Below are 26,230 nucleotides of genomic sequence, written 5' to 3'. Positions count from 1 at the left end.
AAAAAGAAGAAGAAGAAGTTGGTCACGTGTCGCTTTCCGACCAATGAAAAGCGTCGTCTGTTCAACTCGGAAGTGTTTTCGTGACAGGTTAGTTATACGCTGGTTTTGGTTCCTTTATGCTGTAAACGTTCGTAATATATCAAAAATATCATATGTGTTTGAAAAAAAACAACCCACGTTTAATAGTTGAGTAATCAAAGGTATTTTTGAGTCATTATTGTCAGCAATCATTTCGCATCGGTTCTGCTTAAGATCCGGTTCGGGAGGAAGAACAGACACTGATTTATTACTAACACATTCAGCAAAATTAGCAGCTTTGGATAAATAGCTATTCGACATAATATGCTGGAAACGTTCATTTATAAAAGTGTGTTTTTAGAAAATATGCCAAGACACTCAAAGTGCACACACACACACATATATATATATTTTATGTGCATACGTATACGCGCATGCACATATACAGTTGTTATTTGGACAGTCCAAAACGAGGCATTCAAACGAATTTGTTGTTTTTCAGCTTTATTATTCAGTCCATGGCTGATCAGCATGAGTCCATCGATCTCATGTCACCACCCGCAGACCCGCCAGGGTCCGCAGGGCACAGCTGGTTCCCTGGACCCCCGCCACCCATCTATTCTTGTACCTTGACCCCAGAACTTGTTGCCAAAGCACGGGAAGAGCTCCAGGAGAAGCCAGAGTGGCGTCTCCGTGATGTCCAAGCCCTGAGAGACATGATACTGAAGGTTTTTCATTCTTCTCATGTATTGTTGTTGTTGTTGTTGTTATTGTTGTTATGAGTTATGTATAGTAGGACAGGGATGTACAATCATCTTTCTGTTGCATCCTGAAGATTTTATTTTTATTTTATGCTATCCTAAAGCTTTAGATTGATTAAAATCAGATATGACAATACATGTGCATTTAACAAGGTCTATAATTCGTTGTGCACAAATGATGTAACATTATTATTTGCCTTTTTATTAGTTTGGTAACTGTTTTTTTTTCGTATTTTGGAATATTGTATTGTTATAACTGAACATTCCAACCCTGCTTCAGGAACAGCCCAATCTTCGGACCAGGCTGGATGATTCCTTTCTCCTCCGCTTCCTGCGGGCCAGGAAGTTTGATTATGACCGCGCTCTGCAGCTGCTGCTCAACTACCACGCGGGCCGTAAAGCTTGGCCAGAAGTGTTCAAGGACCTGAAGCCTTCCACAGTTAAACATGTTCTGGACCTGGGCTTCCTCACAGTTCTGCCACACCCTGATCCTAACGGCAGATTTATCCTCTGTCTGAGGCCAGGTCGCCGCTGTCTCCTCCTCTTCTATAAAACATTTTCAGCCCTATATAATCTAATCCTACTTGCTGTCTCATTGTTGTTAATGCACACTTGCTCAAGCCCATCTCCCTGTGCAGGAAAATGGAAACCCAATGATTATCCATTTGTTGATAATGTGAGAGCCATTTATCTAACGCTGGAAAAGCTGATCCAGCCCGAGGTGACGCAGGTCAACGGTATTGTGATCCTGGCGGACTACACTGGAGTCGGCATGTCACAAGCCTCCAATCCGGGACCGTTCCTCGCCAAAAAAGTGGTCAGCATCCTCCAGGTAAGGTGACACCTAACTCCTTTGTATCTTCCACAGATGGTTTTAAGTTATTATCGAACTCTTGAAGCAAAATATGTTGCTTAATTGAATAAGTGATGCTGCATTCAGGGTTTGTTGTGACTTCCTGTCACTCACAGGACGGGTTTCCCATTAGGATCAAGGCGGTTAACATCATAAACGAGCCTCGGATTTTCAAAGGCATCTTTGCTATAATTAAACCTTTTCTGAAGGAGAAGATGGCGGAGAGGGTGAGTGTCCTTTCTTCTTCCAGCCGGAGATGCTGTGAACACTTTAGCCAGACTTAGACGTCACAAATGATGACGCTATTGAAATGATCGTTGGCCTGATCTGCTATCACAGCTGCTGAATAACCAGTATTAAAGTGAATATGGCGATGTGCTGCTGTGTTCCAACAGTACGTCCTCCACGGGTCAGACCCGCGCTCTCTACACCGCCACATTCCGCGCTCCGTCCTCCCACAGGAGTACGGCGGCACGGCGGGACAGCTGGACATGTGTGCCTGGTCCAGGTTGCTACTGGACAGTGAGGAGGAATTCATAGTGGAGTTTTGCCAGCCTGACCCCTTGGAGGGCGTGGTGTTCCCCGACTCCATGCTGTTTGATGGAGAACAGGCAGGGGGCGGCCAGGATGAGGACACCTTCAGGGGGCTTCGCTCTCAACTCTACTACTGTTACTGAGGCTCCGCCCCTCTGGGAGGACACTTCCTGTTTCATCTGACACGTGTGTAGACTCTTTCAGGGCAAGATGCAAATAGTATCCTAGATAATGTACTTTAGTAGCAGCGCCGGTCCAGGTCGGTGGGTCCAGTTGAGGTGTAGCCCAGCATCCAAGGACGCCATCATCTCAGCAGCAAATTAGAAGGACACAAATCAGGATGGCCAACTTTTACACAATTATAGTCTGGTTTTAAGGTGTCAAATCCTTCATGCCTCCACCTTCCAAAACGTAATGATTTGCTTCATTCTTGTCGCCTGGAAGGGAAGATTTTTAGAAAATTTTAGATGAACTAGGTAATATTTGTGTCAAAAAATCACACATGAAAATGCAATTCACAACGATGGTGCAGGTTCATGTTTAAATATCACTAATGGCTTCTAACATTTTAAAAAGTATTAATAACTCTTATTTATTTTCAATTTTCTCTTTAAATTGTGTTTTTCATTTAATTTTTAGCTAGCATCTGTATTGATGTGCAGAACTCACATTTTTTGGTCCTGATTCTGATTGCTGGGCTTTTGGTATCGGCTGGTACTGAGTCAATGTTAATGCTGAATAAGCTTTTTTGGTAACAGGTACTACAAATTTAACTGAATTGCTTCTTATTTCTTTTATGGCTTAAAACAAAATACAAGATGTACATATCTTCATCAACTGGCCTGTTTATTGAATTTAAAGTAATTACACACCAGCAACTCAGCATGAAAGTCTTCAAATTCAACAATTGAAATGTAAAGATTTTATTTTAGCAACTTGTTTATTTGAGGAGGCGGATTTTACCAAGTTCTGAGCAACAAAAGCAAATTTCAATATGTTACTTTGACAAAAAATGTTACGCTTGGGAAGTGGCCAGTTCAACCAAACATCCTTTAAATGCTCATCTGGTCATTACAACTAGGATTGAAACCCTTTGTGTTTGTAAGCTTCTGATAAGTTGCCTTAAATGGTTATCGATGCTTAGCTTCTTCTCTGTGTCACAACCTGTGCTAGATTTGTGTGCACTAAAAGAATGTTCATGGATATTGTCAATAACATTGTCATGGTTTGTTTTACCGATGGATGTGATGGGATTGAATGTCTCCTCCCTCCCAGAGCTTTTCCAGCTTTTATCTTCGCAGCCTTGAATCTACTTTGAGAATGAGTGTTGCAGGGTCAGCTGACCGGCCTTATGTTTGGTTTCTGACTTGTTTTGTGGCCCAGTCTCAACATGGCAGCTGAGAGGGACACGCAGAACATTCAGTCCTGAATTTACCAACATCTGTTTTGCCAAATCTTTCACCAGGCCATCTTGACGAATGTGCAATAATGTTGAATCTATTTCTTTTGCTGGAGTGAAAATACTTATTTTTATCAATTGTCTTTTTTATACTTTTATTTTAGGCATGTCTGCGTGTTTGAGCTGTATTATTCTGCTGACAGTGAAAGCAGGAAAATAAAATGATAGGAACAAACTGCTAAATTTGTGTATTCGTGTTTCAGATGCGTATATAAACTGCATTTTATTGGGGCTTTGGCATCATTTTTACTTTTCCTGACCACTCGCACACTCGTTATTATCGATCATGTCCACGAGGGGGCGGCATTTCACCCTTTCCCAGTAACCACCACAGTCAAGACATCTAAATGAGTTTAAATATTGACTATCTGCTGAACTACAGAATTTATTAATTCTTATTAATAAAAAAGAGACACTGGCGTTACTGTAGTTTCTGGTAAAAACAACCAAAAAGTCAAAATCATTAAATGTTCCCAAATAAATAATGTGTTCGGCTAAAGCAAAGATATTTGTGCTGTTCTGGGACTAAACTAAACGACCCTGGCCTTAAATAATATTTTATAGCCTATGATGAGCTTCCAAGTCATATGAAGGCCATGAGATTTTAAAGGTTTTCCCAGTGTGTATAGGATCTCTTTAAATAGATAAAGAGCTCTTGATATTGTATTGTGCGTCCCACCGGCTGTAACCTCTATTTATTTCCCTTGAGCGTAATTAGAATGGCCCTCTCTTTATGTCCACTTTGTTCTTCCTTGTGTATTTATCAGGACTGTGGGATTGTTTAATTTGCTGCAAATGGCACTTTGCCATCTATTCATATCTGTCCTTTGATATACTGTGTAATATAATAAATCCCCTCTTTCCTCTGCCACACTACATCACGGGTAATAAAGAATCGAGCCCTGAAAGTCATGGAAGGCTGCAGCTGTCTCAACAGTGGGGGTTTTCCGCTCTTTTGGTGTAAAAATAAAGCTGTCGTGACAGAAGAGCTACAGTGAATCATGGTGGTTATTGTGAAAAATGCCTGTAAACTGGAAGTCTTGTGATGATGTGAGCGCGCTGTGGCGCTTGGCTCCAGCCCACAGAGGAGTGGGAGCCTCCGCAGGCGCGCTCTGATTGGCTTGGCCGCGGCTAACTCCATTTTGGAATAACAGCTGTTTGAAGACGTAACCTTTTCTCGTTGTTTCGCGGCTGGTATCCCGGGGAAAGGGAAGGAGCGTCCACGCGTCCTCGGGCTCCCCGCCGCTGCCTCCACGGCCGCCTGTTCCGGCTCCAGCCCAGCTCGGCCTGCAGCGCCTCCTGTCCGCCTGCCAGCAAACTTAAGCGGAGGATCCATGGTGTTGAATCTCCATTGTAACAAGTGGATAACAGGAGGTGACCCCGCCAAGGTTAGTGGCGCGCGTCTCCCACATCTGCGCCCTTTGTTGGGTCGGCTGCTCGAGAATAGGGAAACCGCGTCGCCGCGGAGGCGCTTTGCGTGGCTTTATTGAGACATTTCCTCACGCACAACAGCGACGGCTCAGACAATACATCTCTGCGGGCTGAGGCGATGCGTGCTTCCTTCACGGAGCGCGCAGATTCCGCGTCTTTGTGCCTGCGCGTCCGTAAATGTTGGCTGCTATCGTCGCTGTTAATGACATTCAAGTGCTTCAGCTGTGCGCGTCGTGTTCAATTTGAGGGACTGACACACACGCACGCACACGCGTTGTGGTAATGACGAGCACTCGGCATCCATTACGTCTCCTCATCTTTATTATCCTCTCAACGCCAAAAACTTTCATGGTAATTTTGTTTGATCTCTCGACTGGATGAACAGAAGCGTTGATGACGCTTCTGTTCATGTGAGAGCGGCTTCGTCTCTGGCTGAAGAGCTGCTGTTGAGGCTGGCCAGAGCTGCCTGGGACCCCCCACTCTGCATGAGTGTTGCTGGGCAGGGGCCAGCGTCACTGGGCACAAGCAGCAGTGAGGATAAACACTGGCCTTCAGCCCTGCATGTGCTGCTTTGCTTCACTGTCACATGGCTGGAGGATTGAAACCAAGAGTGTCCCCTGCTTCTCCTCATCCCGTGGCTACAGCGGTTCATGGCTGTGGCCCTGATTCTGTCCGTTCCCACTATTCCATGATGTTAGGTGGATTATGTAGAGCTCTACTGGAAACAGCAGTCACTCTGAGAGGAGGCCGCTTAGGTCAAGTCACTCTATAGTTTGAGTTTTGATTGTAGATCTTGGAAAGATGGAAATAAATCAAATTTTTAAAAAAATCAATTGATTTGGTCACGAGTGTGACGTGCAGTGACATTCCTGGGGTCTGAATTGGTTTGATAGTTGCAACCTTTTCCTCTGTCAACATTTTAGACAAGATAGATATGAAAGCAACGCGGTCTCATCTGAGAGGAGACAGATTAACGTTCATTACTTTAGTTAGGGTGAACCATTCCGCCGCGCCCTGACACGCAGCTGTGTTGCCATGTGTTTTGGAACAAAAACTATTCCGATTACACTGGATCAGCGCATTGTGTGAGAGCTGCAATCTGATGTGTCCAGATGAGCTTGTGCCTGGAAAAGCTCAGCAAAAACAGGAAGTGGCTTCGCTGATCTGAGTGTTTGACATCACTGATGACAGTGAGGATTCATTTGATAAGATAACCAATAATTACCTCTGGCAGATAGGTGCACATGCATTTGGAGTGTGTGTGAGTGAGTGAGTGTGTGTGTGTGTGTGTGGGGTCTTTACTGGAAGGCAGTTTGTCAGTCTTTGATTTTTGATCTGTACACGTTTGGTCATAGTTAATAGTGGTTAAATGTAGTTAATAATAGATAGTAATGATAAATAATAGTAAATAAATGTGACAACCACTTAAAGCTCAGTCTGATTCCAATGAGACTGCTGAAAATCTGTTCAAAACAATGCAGCTCCCAGTATTCAGTAGCACTGGTGCCAATATCCATCTGCCCTGAAGGATCTGTGGAGCTTTAGCATTAACGCTGCAGCGCCGGAGCCGACTCGCATGGCTTTCTTTGGAATCGCTCTCTCGTCTTAGCATCAGCCAACCAAACATGGTCTGGTATCCTCAAAATGGCCAAGTAGGGGAGGGAGAGCAGCAGGGAGCCGTTGGATCAGGCAGGGACGGTCTGGAGACGCTCTGTTGGCCATGGACACGACCGTCCTTCCTTCCTGCCTGTCAGAACTGTGGACGTCTGCAGATGAGCGGTCACATGACCATCAGGATAACATCTGCTCGTAGTTCTGCTTCTAATGCCGCTTACCCTCGGGGGCTCTGTGTGATATTTCTGACCTGTGACAGTGGTTAGTGTCACTCAGACGGGACTAGATCCCGAGTAATCGGGTCTCGGCAGTGCAGCTCTGATCATCTGCAGCTCTTTATGGTCAATACAACTTGAGGATAGTGAATGAACCTCTCCTCCTGCCGAGTCTCTATAAACTACGACCACCATTTCAGTTACTTTTTTCAGAGTTCTCTTTCCTCCCAGAGCTGGATGATATTTGTCAGTTCCTCTTCCAGAGCTCTGCTCCTCGGTAGCAGTTTAATGCAGTGGGTTCCGGAAGGGTTTGTTTTTTTCCCGCAAGGGCAGAAGGATCATGATCACGTGCTTTAGTTAAATATAGAAACTTAATCTCGGAATTGGTTCCAGTTTCTTCCAGATGAGAGATTATGTCTGGATCCCTTCACCTGTCCAGAGGCCTTTCTGTTTCAGAGACAGCAGGGATCCGGATGGTGGTGTTCCGATTGACCAGAACTGAGGTCTTTGGCCTTTTTGTGGAAGATTCAAGCTTCCTCGTCAGCAGAGTATATTGTGAGCCCCTTTATCATGTGCCAGACATTGAAGGCTTGTTGGTACCAGGCTGCATCTGCTCATTAGAACATGTTAAATATTCCCACCAGGCTTCAAGAATCACAGATGCACATTTGCTGTAAAACAAGCATGAGATCATCTCATTTTATGTGATTCATGACTGGTATCATCCATCTGCTGGTTGCTGCCTGTGATGGCATAAAGGTAAATCTAATGAAATGGGTCTACCGGTGCTATAAATAGCCGAGGCCGTGGGTAATGGTCGTGCGTGTAATTATAGCTGCTCTGGGATTAGAGGAGTGCAGCCTTTCCTTGGGACTGAACTGGGCCAACCAGTTTGAACTAGGCTAAGTATCAATGTGGAATTGGATCGATCGGAGTTTTCAAGCCTTTCGGTGTTCCCCAAAGACACATGTTCCATTTATCGTACATTTCTGTAAAAACTCAACTCATCATGAATGAACAGAACTGCCTCTTCTTTAAGATGATATCATTATTCCTGCCTTTTTATTATGACATTGTGGTAAATCTTAAGCATGACGTCATCATTAAATTGCCTTGGGGTCTTCTTTAGTGACACAGACTAGCATATATGCAGATGTATGTGCGTATAGTATTTATTGGAAGGACAGTTGTTATGCAGCATCCATAACTGTCACTCATTCTTCTTCGCTGATATCGCAAAACTGGCAACACTGCGTAACAGCGCCACCCAGTGGCCTGGTGCGAAGCGTGCATCATCAGAAATGACAAATATCAATGAAGAAAAACAAGGGAACTAACAGGAAAACATCTTTTAGTGGGTTCTGTATGATTCCACGGGAAAGAAGGTGCTTGAACAAATAAATACACATTTCAGGCTAAACATTCTATGATAATAGTATCTGAGGACATTCAGCTATTTTTACAGTCTTATTAGTATACTTTTATTATCTTATGTCAACAGACTTAAACAAGGCTTCCCATCTTTCCTCTGAAATGGCTGCCTGTTACCTAGCGACAGTGGGCCATACTAGAATAAAACCCAACATTAACATTCCTTTTAAGAGGTTTTACTAAGAGGTACCTGAATTGATGTCTTTAACTGAACTATGCCCAATCTATGCCATATAAAATATATCATTAGCCCCCAAAGGATCATATTATAACCATTGATTGTAAATAATTGAAATGGGCCCATACATCAGCTGACTCACGAGAAATCAATTCACTAAGAGAATTTTTTATCACGTGGTATTAATCATGCAGACCTTTGCTGTTCTCTTTAAGCTTACGATGATTTGATGGGGTTCCTGAAGAAAAAAGATGAATAATTATTACAAAGCAAATCTGCTGTATGACTTTTAAAAGAGTAAGAGGAGTCACCACATTTGAGGACTAAAAAGGGAAACGCAAACAAAGGGAAGCGCCGGCCTGTGATGGACTGTTCTGTATCTGCTGCAACTCCAAAGTCTCAGCGTGCTTTAAAATGTCAGATTTCTTTAAATCCAACTCTCTGAGGACTGAAAAAGCAGGGGGCTCCTCAACAAAGGAGAAACCCTCCTGACTAAACCTGACGCTGAAGTCGGGGATCCCAGCTGTTGAACACAGGCTGTTTTGATGGATCTGCTGTGTGACCTGAAGGTTAACACAATCCCACCTGGATGATATTTATCAGGGGGACTCGCCTCTTTCTTCCAGCTGGACGTTTAAAGCTGCTGCTTTGGAGCCGACGCTTGTGTGAGTCGGTGCGTCGACTGTCTGGGGTGTTGGAGATGATCTGCTTCATGCCCACAATGTAGGAGCCTGTGAGCGTCATTACATCCAATCATTTGACGCCCACATCCTCCTCGGCTGGGGAAGTGGTGTGAGGACGATGCTGGCGAGGATTTTGCAGGTCACTTAGAGAGCAGAGGAACGCGGTCGGCATCAGCACAGGCACCTGAGACCCAGGCAGAAGTTCCAGGTCGAGTCAGCGACGCTGTCACAAAGATTTGGGTGGCGTTCTCTTCCATTAGCCGTATGTATTTGCTGCAAATGGAGTGTTATTAGTGTTCATGTATGGAAAATTGGGGGGTTTCTAATCTTAGAGGGGTCATGAGGGTCATGGGCTGCAGTTTAGCTGAGGAGGAGGAGGAGGAGGAGGAGGAAGTCTGATTCTGATGCATGAAAAAGTGTAATAAAAACACTGGAGTCTGTGGGGAATCTTCCTCTCCGTATATAGAAAGCACAATAAACAGGACAGCATTCCTTCCCTGCTCCTCGTCCTCCCTCGTCTTCTGGCAGCGTTCTTTCTCCTCCATCTCCTCCTTCATCCACTCTGCTCTGCCATGATCATCACTCAAGACTCATTTTGAGCTGCTTTCTTTACCGTGAAATTTAGAACAATCATCACCAAACAGGAGGCTGCTCCTCCTCCACCTGCACCTCTTCCCCTCCACCTCCTCCTGCATCACTCCATCTTATCTGACTCTTGTCCTCACTCCTCCTCTCCTCTTCATCAACATAAGGGTGTCATTTAGCCTCCAGCATGTGCTTAGAGGGGAAAAAGAGGCCATAAACACGGAGGCCGGGCAAACACCTGCTTCCTGCTGAGCTCTGCTTGTTATTATGGACGGAAATAGAAGCATGAGACCATGTAGGAGAATTAGAATAGATGGACGGTGGGAGAAGGATCTGTTTACACCTCGCAAAGGTTGGATTTGATTTAGATGTAAATTCGAAATGGATCTTCATCAGTGACGCCTCCCAGGGTCCCGTTAGTGTGTGTCAGTACCCTGAAATGGGGAAGAAATGAAAGAAAACCATTTGAAAAGCAAAAGCAGTTGGGATTTATTGATTGTTGTAATTATTTCCTTCCTACTTAATTACTGTTTCCCTTCATCTGCTTAATGGCATCAAATCACCTTTTCTCAGAACAGAAGCATTTTAACAGATTACTTGGAATAATAATATTAATAATAATAATGACTTTACATCTTTTGTTCTCATCCATCCAACCGGAGCAGAGAGAAATTTAATGTGCAGCTGAGAAGCTGCTCCTGGACTGGTCTTGAAGGTCCGAAACCCTCGAGTCCTCCTGGGAACTAGAACAGAACACACGACGGAGGCCAGTTTTAGACCCTGAGATCATTTTTGTGACCATGCTGGGCTGCAAAGGTCTCTGCTAAAAGAGGCAGAGCAGCCGAGGTAACCTGGGTCCTACGTGTGGTGACGAGACGCTCGCTCACTGTGGCTTATTGACAGTATCGAATGTTGATTTTTATATCACGGCAAACGTGTCCAGGACGTTTAATAACCCAGATTATAATCTAATGCCTTTTGCTGATCCTGTTTGAACTGTGAATTATGTTTTTTTTTCCACACACACACAAACACACAGGCACACACACAGGCACAAATACACCACGGGGGGGGGGCTCCCTATAGCTCGAGAGGACGCCTGCTGTTGCTGTTGACTCTGATATCCGGTCACATGTCGGCACCACCTGGAAGGGATCCGTTAAAAATTGGATATTTGCACATTTCACAGGAAGAGCCGTACAAATTGCACATTGTCGTACATGTAACGGGACCCTCAGTCAGCTCAAACACGGATGCCTGATCCTGCGATCCTGTTTCCGTATTTTGCGTGACAGTGTGGCGACGTCAGGTTGCACTCGTTCGCGTGTGTATCGACCAGCGCAGCTGTTGCTATGTGAGCTGCGCTAACAAAAGGAATTTGTTGTGTAGTGGGAATATCACCCGGCTCCTGGGTGTTTATTATCATCGGGCCTGACGGATGAACAGAAGTGAGTCAGTCCAGTGGTCACTGAGGGGAAGTCTGTTTAATTCCACAGACTTCAAATAAACATGTTCTATTAATAATTTTCTGGACTGTCAACCTTCGTTTACTCAGTCGGTTGTATTTGCTGCAGTGCAGTGAAAGGTCACGTGATTGATGTGATTTGTTTGGGCTCGGTGGTGCTGGGGGGGATTACTCTGGATCCTGTGAAAGTCTCACAAAGCTGGGAGTTACCTGCAGACTGGAATAAGGGGACGAGCCCTCTCGGCTGCACGGAGGTGCTGGTGGGTCTCCTCCCCCACTACTTCGAATAGAGAGGCTGATCTGAGAAATCGGGCTGCCGTTCCGGGTCAGCAAATCCTCAAATGTACTTGTAATCAGCCAGGATATAACATGCATGTGCATTGCTCTTCCTTCCTAATGTCCCTCCTGATGCAAAAGGTCACACTGACTCTCTGTTTCCTTTTTGGGTAAAAAAAAAAAACCCAAACCAAACATTTCTTAGAGTAAAACTGTTAGCATGCTAATTCCAGCTGCAACGTTATGATTGTGGATGTTTTACAGTGTAGCTTCAGTCCTTTTGCTTAAATGAAAAGTAATATAGCTCAGAAACCTACAAAATGAAGTCTATTTTTCTTTACTTCTGCAGTGGAAATCTGTGCAAAGTTACAGTCGAACTAAGACTAAACTGAACCCATGTAGTGAAGATTAGGTTTTGGGACACTTGTCTGCTCTACGTCTGGGTTTTATCTTTACCTCAAAGTCAAAAGTCTCATCAGAATATCAGAGAATCCACAGATGCAGAAAGTGATTGTTGGCAGCATCTCTGAGCAGCTTATTAACAGTCAGCAGCAAAAATCCTTTCCAGATCTTTTCTCTTTGTCTATTGATCCTCTCTGGAATTTATCTGAGATGGGCTTGAAGTTGTGAAGAGAGAAACCAAAGCACGACTGGGGGCTCGTCTGTGTGCCCTAATGTGTCCGAGCTGGATTGATTTTTGATTTGGCTGCACCCTTCTGAAGAAGTGGCCTGAGCTGGACCTCTTGTTTTATTCATTAGGTTGTTCAAGTCTTTCCTGGCAGCTGATGCTAATAGCACCGGTCAGACGTCTTATCCGCGGCTCTTCAGATGATAACGCCTTCAGTCATGAGACCTCAGCATGCTCCTTTTGGATGGCAATTAAAGGAGAGGGGCGGGATCATCGTGGTATCCGCACTCACTCCTGGTAATGTCTGAAAAAGAAGACGGAGAGCTGGAACAAGAATTTACAGTAGGAGCTTGAAGCTTAAGTGCTGCTGGGTGACGGTCATGGTGTGTGTGTGTGTGTGTGTGTGTGTGTGTCTGTGCTCAGCAGGGAAAAGTTTTAACGTTGAAAGCACCTGATTACTGCAGAGAAAAAGCAGCATTATTTCCCTCACCAGGGGAAATTAGTTGTTGACACCCTTGGTCCCAGGAGAAGAGGAAGGATATGGGCAAATATACACACTAGAGCTGAATGTGGGGAGCTCATAGAGGAAGCCTGCAGAGGGGAAACAATGCTAAATCTCAGCAAGGAGAAACAGCTCCCTTTTGTTTGAAGTGGGCTCAGTGTCAAACAAGCTGCTGCTGACATCATGTGAACAGACGGAGCCCAGATCACGTTTGACAGAGGCTGAAAGGGCGAGTAGGCGAACGGGAGGGCAAAGAGCTGGAACGCTGGTTCCATGCCGGATCGCTGAAGGTTGCGGAGGATCGTGTGGGTAGTGGAGAACGCGTGGAGCGGCTGTGGTAGGACTGTCAGCTTCATGTTTTCCTGTGTTGGTTTGCTCAGATTTCATTAGTGATGCCAGATTTTGGTTAATAATCACAAAAAGGACATGAAGACCATTTTGGTCAACGATTCAAAGACAATTCTGTTTCCAGACAAACCAACTCAAATGTAAATCTAAAATGCCATCTTTTTTTAAGTGCTTCTGAAGACCAGTGGACCCGTTGGAGCTGGTCGTCGGGTTCACAGAAGCTTTCTACACCCTCCTCCATGTTTCTGATTTCCATCCATTAGCATTTTCTACCCGGCTTTCTCTAGGTTAGTGCTGATGTTGATGTGAGCTTATTACATCCAAATCAGGTTTAAAAGGCTCCAGCTGGGCTCTAATGGGCCCAGTGTAAGTGGTCGGGTTGACTGGCGTTGCCCACAGCCTCGGCCCTGCTCTCCATGCTGTCCAACCCTCTCCTGCTGGACACTCGAGGTCACGTGACAGTTGCAGCAGGTTCCTTCCAACCCTGCCAGAACTGCAACTGTTGCCGTGTCTGCAGCCTCAGCAGACATTCTCTACCCGACGCGCGGAGCTAGAAAGGGAGAGCAGGGACACAACGGGACCAAGGTTCCGTGACCCACACGGCCGTTGCCCGGCTGGGGACAACATGAGATACGTGTTGTTGCAGCTCAACATCATCACTGCTGAGGCCAGGCTGAGGACATCACCACCAAAGTTGTCCTCCTTCCATGGAAACCTGTTAATGATCTGAGGGAAGAGGTTCCTCCTCAAGCACGGCCGACTAATTAAACAAACATGGTAATTAAACGACGGTCCCATAAGCCACCGAGCAGCTGGGCCAGTGACAAACAACGCCGCTCACCAACAGTCTCGTCATCACATCAACCCACCGAGTGTCTTTTAAACCCGGCAACTCCACATGCAGGGTCGTCTTCACAAGCGTCTGTTTTTGAGGAAGTTTGTCTTTGAACATCCTGGATCCACCCGTTCCTTCAGACACACATTTCCTTCTTTGTTCCAGTTCACTGGGTTTTGTCCTACAGAACCGGGCGTCTCTGACCGGAGGACCGGGAGACGCAGGCATGTTGCAGCTCTTGTAGTTTTCCTTTAATGATTAAACTCATGAAAGGCTTTCAGGTCCGCCTGAGCTTATGGAACACTCACTGGTGTAACCACGAGCCGTCACTCCTCCCCCCTGATATGGCTCATTAGCGACCACCTGCCCGTCAGCAGCGGCGCCGCCGTGTGCAGCCAGGATGCAGAATGTCTTGTGTGTTTCTGCGAAGCTTTGGGGGAAAGTCAGCCGCCCAGAAACCCGGTGACATTTGCCAACGTAGCGCTCTCCCCCCCGGGGCCCTAAAGATTGCCCTTTCATTGCCAAATTCATTTTCCCTCCAGAAACATGGTGGCTGCGTGTGACCTGAAAGCCAACGACCAGACGGCGCTTCCTTTTTGGCACGGAGAACGCAAACTGTCCATAACAGAAAGGAAACAATTGTGGGACCCTTTCAGTGATTTGAGAGGAATGTGAGGGATCGTGGCTGGAGTGGGAACGGTTGGGCCTTGGGTCCGCCGGGTCAGGCGGGTTTGGAGTTCTGTTGGATTCTGCTGGCGTCTTTGTTGTTCGGCAGATCCACAGTTGAGCTGCAGAGGTGGTTTTAAAGCTCCTGACTGTGAATCTGTCCTTGTTATCCAGCCCTGAGCTCTGTGTTTACCACCATTACTGCATTCTTTCCGTTTCCCAGTTCTGGCGCAGACGTATTCCCTCCTGAGGATTTGCCAGCTGTGTGGTGTTTTAATGGTTGGCGGTGTCCATGACCTAGTTATATATGGACTGAGAACAGGAAACGGAGGACAAATAAGTTGCTAATACACTTTTGTTTTTCCTCAGACGGTTGGAAGAAGGCAGGGAGAATATGACGTTAACAAGCAGGAATAACAGAGCTGGAGTTAATGAGCGTATGGAGGGAGAGGAGACAGCTGAAACTTCAGGGCACTTTAGTGCCTCAAACTTCTCCCAGTCATTTAAAAGCCCCTCTGGTTGGCTGCCGCTGCAGCGCTGCTGAGTCTCCGTGTTCCTCCGTTCAGGCCCTTCCTGGGTTTCTATCAAGACTGTGAAAAATAGGACACATTTGACTGATTAGATATTTGACAACAGACGCCCAAGAGCCGCAGAGAATTTCAACTGGGTTTTGTTTTCCTGATATAATTGTCGCAACCAATTAGCAGCGATGTCGGTGGGGCCCTTAATCGCTCCTCTGAAACAGTTCTGGGAATTCTGAACACCTTCATTCTGTGTGGCTGATATCTGGTCTGGTGCTGAAAGCTTCTGAAGAGCTGGTATTGGCTCGGTAATCCAGCGCGGCTCCGCTCTGCTCACGATGACTGTGAGGTCACCGGGCACGACCCCCCCGTCTCAGGGCTCTGACTCCTCTTCCTCCGTCCTCTGGCAGGTGTAATGAGAGCGCAGGTCATGGACAGATGATGGACGTAGAGGCGTCGTACTCAGACTTCATCAACTGTGATCGCACAGGTCGCAGGAACGCCGTGCCCGACATCACCAGGGAAGGAGGACAAGGGCCTGCCGGCACCAGTGAACTTGCCAAAGACATGGCGGAGATGGACCTAAAGGCTGCAGGTAAGCTCACCTGCAGAGGGATTCTAATGAGGCACGGCCCCTCTGGAACTCCAGCTGAAGCTTTTATCTTTGTGAATCGGGGTCTCTGCACTCAGGTGTTTACAATCACCGGGAGGTTTCCTCCCTTTCTGGGTGTTGGCCACATCTCCAGTCTCACCATTGTGAACTACTCGGTTGTTGTTTCGGACTTCCGTCTCAGTCACAGACGAGTTTCCCATGACATGATAACCGCCGACGCTGATAAATCACGCAGCTCTACTGTGGCTCTGTGGGAAGCTTTTAACGGATCTCGCATCACGGCCAACAGGGTGCAGCTACAGGAACTTCTGGTTCTTTTCTCTGGAATTTAATTTTTCTGAGCACTGAAGGCAGATTTCTGGCCTGTTGCGAGGACCGTGTAAACCCACAGCTTTTATTCATTCTCAGAGTCAGAGATGCAGAATTCACAGGTCTGATTTAGAAGAATAGCTTTGGTAGGAATTCATTTCATTTGGTTTTGCTCATTAACACAATTGGATATTTGTGATCATTTGATGCAGATCCGAGTGTTAAAGCTTTGGCAGGCCGTCCAGCGGTCAGAGCACTCGACCGTTATGCTGCCAGGACTTCATTTGGACCTTCATTCTGCACAGAAACCACAGAAAGCAAATGGTTTTCCCATTGATTTCTTTAACGTCTGTGTTTTTCTGCAGAAGGGAACGCCGGGGCCGCCCCAGCGCCAGAGGCAGAGGGCTCCAGCAGCCACGATGCCCAGGGAAGTGGAGACCCGTCCTAAAGTCAACCATGGACTGAAGAGCGAGGGGGGAGTACAGACTATTGAGGGCAGAGACGTGGAGGAGGGAGGAGAGTGCATTTTGGTGGTCCTCATGGAGGACGCCTTCGCTCACTGCCGGCCTGTTTGGAGCTGCTGCAGCCCAGACGCTCGTCTTCTCCGGGGGATCAGACTGAAACAGGAGCTGCTCTTTCCTCTGTTGGTCATTTTATAATCCCGATCAGACAAGAAAAGACAGAACTCTGAAGACTTGAGGGAGCTGAAAGCATTTTACCGCCTGATACTGAACAGTGTGACCGGGGGGGCATGTTCACCACCATCCGTCTCTCGTTTACTTTCTCCGTCTGTGTTTGTTTGTGATCCTCAGTCAGTTTCAGGTTTTTTTTGTCCTATACAAGCTTAATTGCCATTAAACTGTTGTGTACAGACTTCATATTTATTGTTAATGTTCAGTGATATCTTTGTGATAGCAATTGTAATAAAATAGATATGAATTACTGTATCTGTTGTCTGCTATTATTTCTGGTTCGTCTGAGCAGGATCGGCACCAACCAGCCTGGATTAATCACATCTGAAGCCATAAATATTGCTGAATGCAGCTTTTGTGCTGCCTCCGGACTCCAGCGCTTACATGTGTGGCCAACGTGGGCCCCAGTGTTCCCATTTATCTCTTTATGCCATAAGGAAACAGAGCATGACAGGGCACTTCATCTCTAAATCGTTTTTTGGCCTCTTTAATAGCAATAACGACATCCGCTCTGGCGAGATTTAAGTGAGGGTCAGTTTATATCATAGTTGGAATTCATACCTGAGTCCATACATCTTGTCTAAGGTATCATTTCAGGTATTCATTAACAGTCAGTTAAATCCAAAATTTAACCTTTTGTGCTGTTGGGCAACATTTTTAATTTTGGTTGTTCTTTATAAATCTTTAAATCTAATGGAGTGCAGATTATTGAAGATGAGACATGCAGAAGAGTTCAGCACAGCTTTTATTAGGATTTGTTTCTCATAATGCATCTGATAAAGATGGAAGTGCTTTAGTTGGTCTAAAATATTCTAAATAAATACATGATAAGATCGTGGGATCATAATTCTGAAATACTGTAAACTCACGTTGGTGGCAGTATTGCGCCATCTAGCGTTTAAATGTTGAAGTACTTTTGGTATTTAGCTGTTTCACCTGATGCAGATGATGTGTAGAGTTAAAAAAGGTCCCTCGCTTCGCCGGTAAACATGAAAACCCACAGTGATTAAAGACCACGTGTTACTCTGCAGGTGTGCTCACCAAAAGATGCAACACGAGGACCCAAAGGATGGCCCGCGCCCGCGTACTGGAAGTTCCCTGATTCTGAAGCCGCCACATGATGACAAGTCTTATCAACACTGTGACACCTTCAGGAATTTGACTGTAAACTAAAAGCACAGAGATGGAAAAACTGGCGAAACCTCACAGGTGACAAACGGGTACGTGGAGGAAGGAGCACATGCGAGAGTCCGTGTGTCCGTTAGCTGCAGGACGCAGACGCGCTGTCGTGTCGGGGCGTTTGTGATGGTCACAGTGGTTTTTCCCTGGGTTGTTACGCTGCTCCGGTGGACCCGTCAGCTCTAGAAGGGAGTGCTCTTCAACATCCCATAGGCCTTATAAAGGCTGATGAGGAGCTCTTGCTTCTCCTTCTCTGGCAGAAAACAGGATTCTGCGGCATTGATGTTCTACAAGAAACAAAAAAAGATGTTCGTTTGGGAACTAGACTTTAATTTTTTCCCTCGTTAGCACAAGATGGCTTCTTTAATCCGATGATCCCACAGTTTGATTGGATCCTGGCTGGAGTTTTAGCAGACCTGAAATGGTGACGCTTCTTCTCATGTTCTGGAAACTCGGGAAGCAAATTCTCTGTTTTTCCTCCACCACACGAAAATCAAGCGTTTGGATTTCAGGAGAAATACGTTTTGGGTTTTTTCTTTTCAAAACGGACATCTCAGAACTGGACGAACAGAGTTCACGAGGAGCTGAGCTCCTTGTATAAACACGAGATAACATGAGCAAACCTGATGTTTGGAAAACATGGGAACATTTGCAGAGGAGCCGTTTAAAGGGACCAAACCCATTATTTTGATTGGACCTGCGGCTCGCGGCCTGATATCTGCCTTGCTTATTCATGCCTTTAATTAAGCAGCGTTGGGATGCACGGAGCTTCTCCACCAGCAAGCACATTTTAGCAGCTTCGCCCTGTGAAAGACGGATCGAGTCGGTGTCTCACCAGCCGTTTGAACTCCTGCTCGGTGAAGCCCATGTACTTGGACGCGACGCTGTAGTCGAGCTGAAGGCTGGAGTTGAAGATCAGAGGGTCGTCTGTGTTCAGGGAGTAGTTGGCCTTGTCCTTCCTGAACCTGTGCACGGGCAAAACTGGTAACCAGGCTAAACAGTCACCCAGTCAGGTGGCCATGAATGCAGCTGGCTTACGTGATGACAGGGTGCTTGGTGAAGTCTGGGTCACAGGCTCCCGTCAGTTTACTGGAAATAGGACAGACCTGTTGTGGGAGCAGGAGAGCAGCGCAGTCAGCCCAACACCTTCTCCCAGCTGTGAGTGCGTTTGACAGCTAAAGTTCTCTGTATTAGCAGCTGTTGATAATTGTTAATTAGGAAGGTGAGATCATCTTTATTTGAGCTGGAATGCAGGTTCTTGTTGTAAGTAAGCAAAATATTTCTTGCTATTTTAAGGCTCCATTACACAGATTGAGTGATCCTCTTACCTCAAAGTGCATGTTCTGATCCAGAAGCTTTCTGTACAGGCTTTGGTCCTCCAGAGTTCTGTAACCATGGCCAACACGTTCAGCTTTCAGCACTTCTACCGCCTGGAATAATAACAGGGCAGGAGTGACGGGCGGATCCTCATTTGCTGCCGGTGCATTCTGTCTCCTATTGTCTAAGGGCCTACCTCCTTCACCACAGATGGAGGCCCCACCTCCCCTGCGTGGACGGTCCTGTGGACGCCACAGCGCGCAGCTTCCTGTTACCAATAATACGCCAAGTCAACCACATATACGCGACAGGTGTGCTCAGGTGCTGCAGCAGGTCAGAGTCTGATACTGTGTCCGTGTGTGGAACCACCACTTTGATCCAGTCGGCCAGCTTGGAGTTGGACGCCCATCAGCTGTGCCCATTGGCAGCGATATCTTCCAGAAGCAGATATTGAGTGACCTGCTTGGCTGCAGACTCGTTCAGTAAGGTTAATAATTTAATAAGGGGCCATTGTGCTCGGAGACAGAACAGAAGCACCTCCCCGGCGGGTCACCGCCAGGTTTGAGCGAAAGTAGTGAAAGTCAAAGAAGATAAAGAGAATCTTTAAAAGCTCCTGAGTATGATTACTTAGTTACAACTTCTAACCTGCAGCCTTAACCTTTGACAGGCCAGCTGTGATTTGCTAAACGTGCACATCTTTATCTAGAGGTGAGGTTAATGTGAAGATAAGTGCTGATATTAGTGTGGACTCTGTTCTGCTCGTTGTCAATAATTGAAAACGAACAATTTATTTGTTGTTCCACAGACGGTTCCCACCCACTGCTCACCGTCTCTGGAGACGCTTCTATCATGACAGGTGTCACTTCTCAAACATGCTGATATTACAGTGGCCCCAAGAGACACAACAGCTCGCTTGTAAAATGGAGCTTTACAGCCCCGTTGCTCAAAAACATACCGTAAAGGTAATGAGTTTTAGATTTTCTGACACCTCCTGCTCACCTCGTAGGCCCTCCTGTGGTCAGGGTTGGCTTCACTGCTGAGCGATTCATCACCTGCCAGATCGATGGCCACCACGCCCTCATGCTGATACTTCTTACACAGCTCCACGATATCCATGGACCAGTCTGGAGAACACAAAATACACCAATATCACTACACACTGTGGGCCTGCCACACCCAGTATACACAGGTGTTGCACAGATGGAGTCTGACTCAATGTGGCGTTAGCATCATGCTACACCCACAGGTTCACATCTGTGATATGGATTCTACGATGAGACGCTTGTGACACTTGCAAGTGCTTCTAGTTCCTGAATCACCTTTAAAGAGGATTCAGTTATTTTGTTGATCCAGAAGCTGCCACATGAACATCGTGGACACCAAATGGATGCACGATAGCGATTTGGATGGTTTGGAGGAGTGGGAGCATGCAGAGACATTATTGAAACTATAGCTGAATAATGAAATATTGTCAAGTCCATTGCACAAAGTAAGAGGTCCAAATGGGTCAAGCTGGACGTCACGTTCGCGTTTAAGCATTACAGCGAGAAACTTCTCAGCTGTGCACAATGGCTGGCAGAATCCTGACATTTAAAACAACTGTTTAACCCTTCAGGACAGGTGATTCACCAGGTGGTCCTGGTCCTCCCGTCACCACGCACCCGTCTCTGTGCAGGTGTTGTTCACACCATTACAGGTCATTTGAGCTTTGACTCTAGTCTAATCGGTTCTGGTCACATAAAAGTGTCACTGTGCTGCAGAACAAAAGTAAAAAACAAAACAAGGGTGTGTGTTTAATTTAAAATGTCAGACCCTTTTATCAGCATGTGATTTGAATATGAGCTGGTTTTAAACATCTTCCTTTTCTTTGTCTGTGTTGCTCATAAAGAGGAAGAGCTTTGGGTACATGACGGACAGACAGACAGACAGACGTACAGACAGACAGACAGACAGACGTACAGACAGACAGACAGACGTACAGACAGACAGACAGACAGACAGACAGACAGACAGGCAGGAGCCTTATCTCACGAGGTGCTTTGGGCAGACAGGAGCATGAACAGTTCATTACTTGGCATGTGGCGCATGCAGCATAGAATGGACCTGGCTTTGATATTGAAGGCCCTCTCCCCCTCCCTCAGGCCCTGGTTAACCAGGTGAACCACCTCATCTGGGCTCAGATCACCTCTGAGTAAAGAAGAAAACAAAGAAAAACACAGTTAAATAGCACAAAAGTGACTCGATACCGTCCCCACCCACAAGTCTAAATGCTCCGTCAGGGCAAACAGAAGAATAAAAGCTGGAACTGCGTGTTCCTGCAAGATGGGGATAATTTAAAAGGAAGGTGGCACCAGTCAGCCTCCTGATCCAGGTTAGCACAGGGGAAATACGGCAAAACCTGTCCGACATGTCTGAAGCAACTGACATTACTCTGTTCCATTCTTCAGAGTGACTGTGTAAATTTCCCTTAATCCGCTCCCACGGGGAACGAGCCTGGGAAGGAGAGCGTGGAAGTGTTGCCAGGAGAAAATAGACTTTTGAGATGGAGGAATTCTTGTGATAAATATCGGACATCTCATTAATCACAAAATTTGCTTCGGACACCAAAAAGCTGTGTACAAAATCTGATCTTTCCACAGTTTCCTGCCATGATTTGAACATTTTACCAAACTGTGGTTTTATGAAAACACCCAGATTCTATTGAAAGTGAAGTACTTACTCCTTCTGGTTCCATGGTATAGGATCCACCTTGGTGTTTGCCAGGAAGTGTGGACTGTACCTGGCCTCCACATAAATCACACCCTCCTTGGCTCTGTCCTCGACAAATTCATATGCTATCCTCTTTATTGCCTCTCTGTCTCCTCTGAAAAACCAAAAAGATGAAGAAAAACACAGATAACTGATAAAGACACCAATAATCACTTATCGCTGAAGGACAAGAGCCATTAACACAGTAATAATCCTTTCAAATGAGCATGATAAGCATTTGCACAGTGTCAGGGGCAGAACTGACTCCCTCATTACGAGACTTTCTGTTTCGTGTCACATGACACGGCACAGCTTCCAGTATTGACTCCAAAATTGAACCGCATGGGCTAAAATTCAGCTAGCAGGTTCCTCTATATTGTTGTAGAGCGGGCTTTGAAGAGCCTCAGCACAGAAGGCTCCATTCAGCACAACTGTGGCACAACCACGACAGATGCTCATTGTTAAAGGCTTTCAGGGCTGTTCTGACAGAGTGGTTCTGCTCTTTTATCAACAGTTTAGCTCTGGTACCAAAGGACTGAGTCTATGTCAGAGAGACACCACGACGGGCCTCCCAACAACTTTACACTTGATGTTCTACATGTCCGGCATTTCAAATACGCCCACACCTTTGTGCTTGAGTAACGTTACATAATCCTGCTGAGTTTCCCTACAATTAATCACACACGGGGCAGCGCACGGGTGTTAAAGGGACGGATCAGCGCAGCATTAAAACCCGTGGATATTTGAGACCTTACGTCACTCATTGACCGTTTTCAGATCCAATATTGATGTTCTGCAGAAAAGAGTTGGTTCTCTGTTTTAAACACTGAATGAGGGAAGTAGCTTTAGGTTTCATTATGAGGTGAACCGTCCCTTTAAGAGCCTTTGGACGTCCGGTAACAGTAGAGCTGCACGTGTTTGATAGGAAACAACATGACTGAACCTTGGTTTCCTCGTTTACTGTGAACATTCCAGGCACGTGAGCGAGAGGTGAGGCCCGTATCCCATCATCTGGACAGGGAGGAAATCACCGCGCTCCTTTATTGAAGTCAACGCGCCGCCCAACTTACGCAATCACGTGCATGTACTCGGAGAACTTGCCCAGGAACTCGGTGAGGGTGGCTGGCTGTTTGAGGATGATGAGCTGCTTCATCCCCTCCGCCGTCTTCGCTGGGAGACGGATGCCACGTCTCCTGGAGGGAAGAAAAAGAGCATTGTGTGGTCCCCATAACTATATATATATATATTTATAATTTACATAATGATCTAGGAAGGTAAAGGGAGGTGAATCAGACACGGGCGGATGTGTTTTACTGCAAGTACAATAAGTTCAACAACATACGTCTTTTAGTTTTATGCTTTCCAATATCTTCTTTAAATTATCAGCTCGCTGTAAATATCAGCTGATATGAGTCATTATCAGGCGTGGCAGCGATGCAAATGTGGGCTTAACTGAGTGGTAAAACGCTCCATTATTGTCTCCTGACCGCTGAACCTTGGTCCTGACGTGAGTTCTGCCTTCTAAGTGCCGGCTGGCTCCTCTCCAAGGGTCCCCGCTCATTATCCACACAGGTGATAAAACGGAATAAAACTAAAGCTTTAGTGAAGATTTGTGCTGTTATTCTTGTTTTAAGGCAGCACTTCCCAACATTCCAGCATCTGATGCCCAGCACGTCAGCGTTGGGGCTCGGTTCAGCGCCATCGCTGGGATGTCTTGGAAAAAAGACGACACTCCCCGGCACTCCCTGTCTCCAACATTTAGACCCACTACAAAAATAGAGCCCCCTTACTTGGCCACGTCGACGATGGTCTGGACCCTGATGGATCCATCGAGGTGAACGTGCAGCTCAACCTGCAGAGAGGAACACAAAAGACTGAGTAAAAGGGGAACCGGGAGGTGTTAGTGGCAGAACGCGTGACTGGGCAACACTTCCAGAGGAATGGCCGGCGCCTCCTCGGCGCTGGGAGCTGGATTTATGGCAGATCCCAGATAAATGAGAGCTGCTCCAGAACTCAGTCACATTGGGAAATCGCTTGATGATGAACATCTGTTTAAATGGGAAATTTTGCAAGGGTCCAAACCTCAGGAGCAGATTTCTGCTGCCATTTCTGGTCACATGCCAGACTCAGAGCTGCAGCCACATTCAGGACGCTCGTGCAAGAACATTTAGAGATAAGACCGAAAATCTGCTGTCACATCTGTTTCGTGTATTAATGTTTACTTCCTGCCGTCGTCAGCGTGTCGAAAGGATCCACAACAGCTGCTTAAGTCGTCTGTGAGTTGAGGGACTCTCGGAGGAACCTCGTACACAGCACTTCCTGGGTCACCGCGTTCAGAGTGTGCAGGACAGTGTTGTTACGTAAGGAAGACTTTGCTAGTTCCAGTGTGGCTCCTCTGGTCAGAAGAATCGGCCGATGTTCTATGCGGGCGACTTTATAACCTTGTTTACTGTATTTGGACTCTTGGTTGAAACTCGATATGATCAAACTGGACCACGCTCAGAAATAAGGGCGCCAAAACGCCAAATTCCTGAGGGGACGGGGCAGAAAGAGAGCCAGCCCTTCAGGAAGGAGCTGATGGTTCTCCTCCAGGGTCTATTTCCAGGGTCAGGCAACACTCCTCAGTGATTTTGCTCTTCAGTGTGCTGTTCTTGTACTGGAACCTTCGTTTGGGACTAATTGGTCTTGGTGATTGCATTGGCAGACTGTGGTCCCTAAAGTCACGAGAACAGAGAATCGGTCCCTCACAATAATGCGATCAGGACGCCGAAGCTCTGAGTGCCACCAGTGACACAGGAGGCCGAGTGCTTCTCCAACGATTGGACCTCTCAGAACCACCCTTGAGGACGGTGTCGGTGGAGCTGTTTGGGGAACCTGATGATCAGGGCGTGACGCACCATTGAAACTTGTAATGAAACCGGGGTTTTTTGGTTGGTTCCTCCGGTACCGACGAGAACACAGAAACATCACATCACTTTAACAGAGAAGAGCTACGCCCGTCCCACAGAATGTTCTGTTACAAACCATTAACTGTCACCAGATAGCCCATAATTTTAACGTGCGTGCGTGCGTGCGTGCGTCTTCACTTCACTGTCAACGTTTTTCTTCTCGTTAGATCATGTGCCCAGTCAGCATGGACTCCAAAGGGCGCCATGCTGATGATTGTTTCTGGGTGATCTGCATTAAACTGTCTGACAGGATCGTTTCTCTCTTCTGATCCGTTTGATCAACATTTCTCAAACGGATCTTCCAATATGAAGATGGACAGTTTGTGGAGCCTTTAGTCCTGAAGGAGCGTGCTCAGCTCAGCAGGTGTCTCGAGTGGAAAATACAGAACCTGGAGGAAACTGACATTTTTGGGCTCCAAAACAAACCAAGCCGGGCCAGACGCGTCTATGAGCGACTGTAAACGGAGGACTTCCGCCTTTAAAGCATCATCTTTGCTCCCTGCGCTGCAAAATCTATAAAGCAGCAAATGGACTTCCAGCTCCTCCATCAGCACCAAGAAGCGCTGCTGCTTCCATTATGCTGCAAATGTGGACAGTAGAGGAAGCTTCATATTGAGCTTCATATAAAGCGGCCGCATCAAAAAGCTGAAGTACTTGAACCAAAACTCCCCGCGCGCCGCTAACGTACCTTGGGCTGGTTGAACACCACTCTACCGGGGGGGAGCTCGGCCATCGTGTGGGTCCTGTGGATGCCGGTGATCCTGCCGGTGCGCAGAGAGCCAAAACCCGCAAGCGCGGCGCGCCGGGTTATTATACGCATGAGTCCAGGACACGCCTTTCCACCGCCCAGCTGCAACAAGCGCGCCGCTCGGTGCCCGGACGCCGCTGCCGCGCGGTCAGCGTGCGTGCAAGGGGTGCGGGAGCAGAGAGCTGTGCGGGAAAGTGTGCGTTCTAACGGACAGTATGTCGGGAGGATTAACCTGGCTGGTCGGCAGCAGCTTTGCAGCCATGTGATGAGAGCTTTGCTAATTAATTCTGTCCAAGTGTTACACAACAAAAGCAACAGCAAGGTGATCTGTGCTGCTCTCACCTCCATTAAACATCCCTGAATAACCACAGCTCGCTCCACAGAAGAGGAATCCTGAGAACTCACTTTGGTTTGGTTAATTTCGATTCTTGGTGAAGAAGAAGCTGTTTTCATGGTCACGCCAAAGCGGGTGTGTGGGACCAACAGTGACCACCTCATGGAAGAGTTCAGACCAGTTCCAGTCTTGGAATCATAGAGCACCTGATCCTGAGGTGTTCCTGTCACCCAGGACCAGAGGTATACGCTGGGGTCCTGTGGCAGACAGGAGCCTTAAAAATAAACCCTTATTTTGGGATCTGTTAGAAGGTTTCTAAGTAATCTGTGTACCATCTTC

At 46.6% G+C, this 26,230-nt stretch overlaps 3 protein-coding genes and 1 long non-coding RNA gene across 8 annotated transcripts; 2 read left to right on the top strand and 2 right to left on the bottom strand.

The window, feature by feature from the left end:
- The first annotated feature begins 4 nt into the window (after positions 1 to 4).
- On the top strand, positions 5 to 3,808 carry ttpal (tocopherol (alpha) transfer protein-like). Of its 3 annotated transcripts, XM_057039768.1 has the most exons (6): positions 5 to 87; positions 521 to 746; positions 1,060 to 1,303; positions 1,418 to 1,611; positions 1,749 to 1,859; positions 2,028 to 3,808. In XM_057039768.1, exons 1-6 carry the CDS (start codon positions 44 to 46, stop codon positions 2,307 to 2,309), a joined length of 1,101 nt encoding a protein of 366 aa, XP_056895748.1. In that variant the 5' UTR covers positions 5 to 43; the 3' UTR covers positions 2,310 to 3,808. The 3 variants fall into 3 exon arrangements, with proteins under 3 accessions (XP_056895748.1, XP_056895745.1, XP_056895747.1); XM_057039765.1 differs by having other exon boundaries at positions 1,060 to 1,611; XM_057039767.1 differs by having other exon boundaries at positions 81 to 200; positions 1,060 to 1,611.
- An 895-nt stretch (positions 3,809 to 4,703) lies between these two features.
- On the top strand, positions 4,704 to 16,872 carry pkig (protein kinase (cAMP-dependent, catalytic) inhibitor gamma). Its single transcript, XM_057039771.1, has 3 exons — positions 4,704 to 5,013; positions 15,414 to 15,598; positions 16,291 to 16,872. Exons 2-3 carry the CDS (start codon positions 15,442 to 15,444, stop codon positions 16,371 to 16,373), a joined length of 240 nt encoding a protein of 79 aa, XP_056895751.1. The 5' UTR covers positions 4,704 to 5,013; positions 15,414 to 15,441; the 3' UTR covers positions 16,374 to 16,872.
- On the bottom strand, positions 11,917 to 14,051 carry LOC130529500 (uncharacterized). Its single transcript, XR_008951593.1, has 2 exons — positions 13,851 to 14,051; positions 11,917 to 12,435 (listed from the first exon to the last, which is right to left on the bottom strand). It is a non-coding gene; the product is annotated as an uncharacterized LOC130529500 (long non-coding RNA).
- A 471-nt stretch (positions 16,873 to 17,343) lies between the features above and the next one.
- On the bottom strand, positions 17,344 to 25,723 carry ada (adenosine deaminase). 3 transcript variants are annotated; one of them, XM_057039760.1, is made up of 11 exons: positions 25,498 to 25,723; positions 23,652 to 23,713; positions 22,932 to 23,054; positions 21,833 to 21,976; positions 21,185 to 21,300; positions 20,113 to 20,237; positions 19,310 to 19,381; positions 19,125 to 19,226; positions 18,835 to 18,902; positions 18,632 to 18,761; positions 17,344 to 18,083 (listed from the first exon to the last, which is right to left on the bottom strand). In XM_057039760.1, exons 1-11 carry the CDS (start codon positions 25,627 to 25,629, stop codon positions 17,979 to 17,981), a joined length of 1,179 nt encoding a protein of 392 aa, XP_056895740.1. In that variant the 5' UTR covers positions 25,630 to 25,723; the 3' UTR covers positions 17,344 to 17,978. The 3 variants fall into 3 exon arrangements, with proteins under 3 accessions (XP_056895740.1, XP_056895741.1, XP_056895742.1); XM_057039761.1 differs by lacking the exons at positions 23,652 to 23,713; positions 25,498 to 25,723 and adding an exon at positions 23,349 to 23,635; XM_057039762.1 differs by lacking the exons at positions 23,652 to 23,713; positions 25,498 to 25,723 and adding an exon at positions 23,204 to 23,446.
- Positions 25,724 to 26,230: the final 507 nt, after the last annotated feature.

The sequence above is a fragment of the Takifugu flavidus genome, chromosome 8 (assembly GCF_003711565.1).
Source record: "Takifugu flavidus isolate HTHZ2018 chromosome 8, ASM371156v2, whole genome shotgun sequence".
NCBI lineage: Eukaryota > Metazoa > Chordata > Actinopteri > Tetraodontiformes > Tetraodontidae > Takifugu > Takifugu flavidus.
Note: the sequence above shows the minus strand (reverse complement) of the source record. Positions and strands in the feature narration are given on the sequence as shown.